Below are 3,487 nucleotides of genomic sequence, written 5' to 3' on the forward strand. Positions count from 1 at the left end.
TCCAGGCAGGGCCTGGATGTAATGTACAAAACAGCAGAAAGATTTCAGAGTGAGGTGCCAGAACTGTACCCCACTGCCTGATTTAGGTGATGTTGGCATTTGTTGTATGTGATCTGGCTACAGGTCAAGTAACTACATATCAATTTAGAGTTTAGACAAATACAGTGCAGTTCGTTTCACTCGCATCTCATTTTAATGAGAATTTGCGTCTAGTGTTTCATTAAAGAGGAAAGAAAACCTGCCTTTCATGTGGTTTCCTAGCTAATTGCTGATTATAGAGGAATTATATAATATGATCACAAAACATGCCTCTAATCTCAGTCTTTCTCACAATAATAGACTTTGATACGAAAAAGGATTTTCAGTCCTTGGTAGATGGTGTACAAATTTAGATGTGTTTAACACTGCATGTATGGCTCAGCTTACTTTAAAAAAAAAAAAAAAAGAGAGAGAGAAAAATAAGAAAATTAAGTTTTCCATTCCTAACTTACAAATACTCTGCTTTGTCCTCCTGTTCAGGAACCCTGGGATACACAACACATTCCAGCGCTGTTCTCTGCTTTCTGTGGTCTGCTAGTTGCACTTTCTTATCACCTCAGCAGACAAAGCAGTGACCCATCTGTACTGATGTAAGTTGGCTGCAAATGTTATTTATTGCTTACTGTGTACAGCACACAACCAGAGTGATGCCTGGGTTTCAGAACCACAGGGACTGTCTCCTGAAAGTGCTGTGGTGAGGTGGAAATTCCTCGCCATGTCTGCCTGGTTGGTATCAGTCCTGTAAATAAATGAAATGCTGCAGTCAGATTACCAGTAAGGCTGGTGCTCTTTAAACGGCACTATCCAAATTCTCTGACGCAGATTTCACCCTCTGGGAAATTGTGTGCTTGCCATGTTGGAGGATAGCAATTTAGTTGAGGGGGCTCTCAGGCTACTGGAGTTGCAGAATGTGCTTTGGGTAGCACCGTGGCAAGGAGAAAGGGCATTTGATGTGCTGGGAAGATGGCTCAATTCCAGCTCTTGCTGAGGGTCACTGTCAGTAGGCTATGCCTCTGTTTGAGATTAACTCCTTCCTTTTCTGCTCTGACACAGTCTGCTAAAGGTAGCTGAGGAAAGGTAGTGTGTGTTAAGAGCTGCCATTGAGAACAAGGGAGATCCAGGGGAGAAGTCCCCAACATTGTGATCTGCAGGTTGAGGTGACGTGAGAGAGGCCTGTAGATCCATAGTTCAGAGGTGGCAGACGTGAGTTTTCCTGTGTGGGAACTGTGCTATATGGCGGTCATGGGGCCTGCGGTGGTCCACTAGCAGCTGAGCATCTGCGTATGTGCTGTGGGATTAAGCAAGCAAACAGGTTTTGTGCAGCTGGTATCACTATACCATCTGGGATTCTGCTTCACAGACAGCTCAGTCTTATCCTAGAACAGTGCAGAGGGCCTGTGAGGAAACCCACGGGTTCTCCTTTGATTGAGGTGTGTTGTGTGTGTCTTGAGGTGAGGCTCTTCAGTGTATGAAGATTGTAATAGGCATATGGTAGCAGGGTGGTTGGATGCACAATTCTGTAATGCAGGAGAGAGAGGGGGGCGTGGAGGGCTTTTTAGGCCATTCGAGATTATATCTGAGGAGAGAAACTTGGGAAAAGGAGAAAAATTCTGATGAAGAAGAAAAGGATATAGGGCACTAGCAGAAAATTGGCATCCCGGTAAATCTTACTAAAGGGTTGAGAAATTCCTTCTTTACCATCCAGAAGATTCAGGGAATCTGATATTTATACATTACTAGGTTCTGATGTGGCAAAGCAACAAGAACTGCTTATATTTATTGCCGTGAACTTTATCCAAAGCCTACTGTGTCTGGCACTGATGTCAATTAGACCTGGATCAAGCTTTGTGCAGGTAGTGTGTAGTTCAATGACCGTTACAGTATGGAACTCGGGTATGGAAGGAAGTGAAGCTGTGTGCTGTATTAGGGAGATTTGTTCAGCCTTGGAGTAAAATACACACAGGTAAATTGCAAATCAGCTTGGAAGAGTGAGCTCTTTCAATTTTGAAGTAATTTAAATGTATTCTTCTCTCCCACTCCCCAGGAAGGACACACCAGTTCATTAACTTCTTTAATAAAACAAACTTGTCTTTCCTTAAAACTTTTGTTTTAAGGAAGTAATCTTTAACCATTAAATCCATCTTAACTTTTAAATCTAGCTACTGATTTCATAACATTCTTAATCAAATCTTCAGCAGCTGAAATCATTGTTAAATATCCTGAGATTAAGAATATGTGTACAACATCATCAAATGTTTATTGTGCGATCATGATAAAAATGCATAATCCTTAAAAAAGAGGTTTAAGATTTTTTTTAAACAGCTCTGAACTTAATTAAAGGAAGTTAAGGAGATTGGAAACAGTATTTGAGGGATGGCCTGTGGCATAAACTTCAAGATGGAGGAGGGGAGGTAGCACATAAATCTTGAACTGAGGATTAATGTACAGTTTGTACAGAAATAGCTCTTTGGCCTTTCTAATGTGGGTCTAAACAGCTCCCATATTGGTTTCAGCTTAGCTGAAACGTTAATAAAGGGCATGAATGGAACAGTACCCTCTCTGCTCATTCCTCTAAATGACTGAGTCACATTGATCGGACTGCTGAGACTCCTTAACATTTTGATGAGGAAGTTCTATCCTGATAGCAGGTAGAGCTGGTTTGTGTCAATCTCCAGCTATACAGAGATAAGATAGCTACTGCATACATGAGGAAGGAAATCTGAGGCTGTTTTTCCTCCTCTGCCCCCCAGGACTATTCATATCTGTTCGACATATTCAGAAGTATCCTAACTAGGATTTTTTTTTTTTAAACAGGTCCCTTATTCAATGCAAATATGTCCCTCACTTTCTACGTCAACAATTTGAAGATTCATCAGCAGATCCACTCCCAGAAAAGATGAGAGAATCGGTGGTAAGACCTTTTCTTTCATTACTTTCTGTTCAAAGCTCTCTCCCATCCATTTTACCTACTGAGGAACATTTTAAATATTCTCATTTAGTAATTTAAATTACTAAAAGCACAGAAAATGGGAGGATCTCTGTTCTGTTCCTTTAAATACACAGGTGGAAACTAAGAGAAGTTCTTCTAGATATTCTTTCCAGTGAGGCTGGAAGGGAGAAGGGGGATATTGCAATTTTCCTTTCTGAAGGGTTCCTTTGAAGGACTCGGCAACATTGATTCCTTAATATGGTTGACAGGAAATGCACTCTTAGAGCTTGGGGAATGAGGCATCTCATCCTGGTACTCAGAGAGCTAATGCAGGTTCTGTGCATAGACTTAACAGCCTGGCAACCTGGTGTGTGTGTACAAGGTAGGCTGGATTGTTTAACAAGGGTTCAAAAAGGTGAGCAGTCCTGCCAAACTCCCTGTCTCTGTTGGGTGGGGACAGGATTTGGTCCACAGAATTAAATGTGTTTAAAACAGCCCTTATTTTATTTTTTTTTTTTT

General features: G+C 41.3%; 1 protein-coding gene across 1 annotated transcript in view; it reads left to right on the forward strand.

The window, feature by feature from the left end:
• PCNXL2 (pecanex-like 2 (Drosophila)) overlaps window positions 1-3,487 on the forward strand; it is a 155,156-nt gene that overhangs the window by 64,332 nt on the left and 87,337 nt on the right. Inside the window, exons 16-17 of the mRNA XM_009329229.1 lie at window positions 520-629; window positions 2,854-2,950. Of these exons, the coding sequence (XP_009327504.1) occupies window positions 520-629; window positions 2,854-2,950 (207 nt within the window). The remainder of the gene's footprint in view (window positions 1-519; window positions 630-2,853; window positions 2,951-3,487) is intronic.

Source organism: Pygoscelis adeliae, unplaced genomic scaffold (assembly GCF_000699105.1).
Source record: "Pygoscelis adeliae isolate BGI_AS28 unplaced genomic scaffold, ASM69910v1 Scaffold77, whole genome shotgun sequence".
Classification (NCBI taxonomy): Eukaryota; Metazoa; Chordata; class Aves; order Sphenisciformes; family Spheniscidae; genus Pygoscelis; species Pygoscelis adeliae.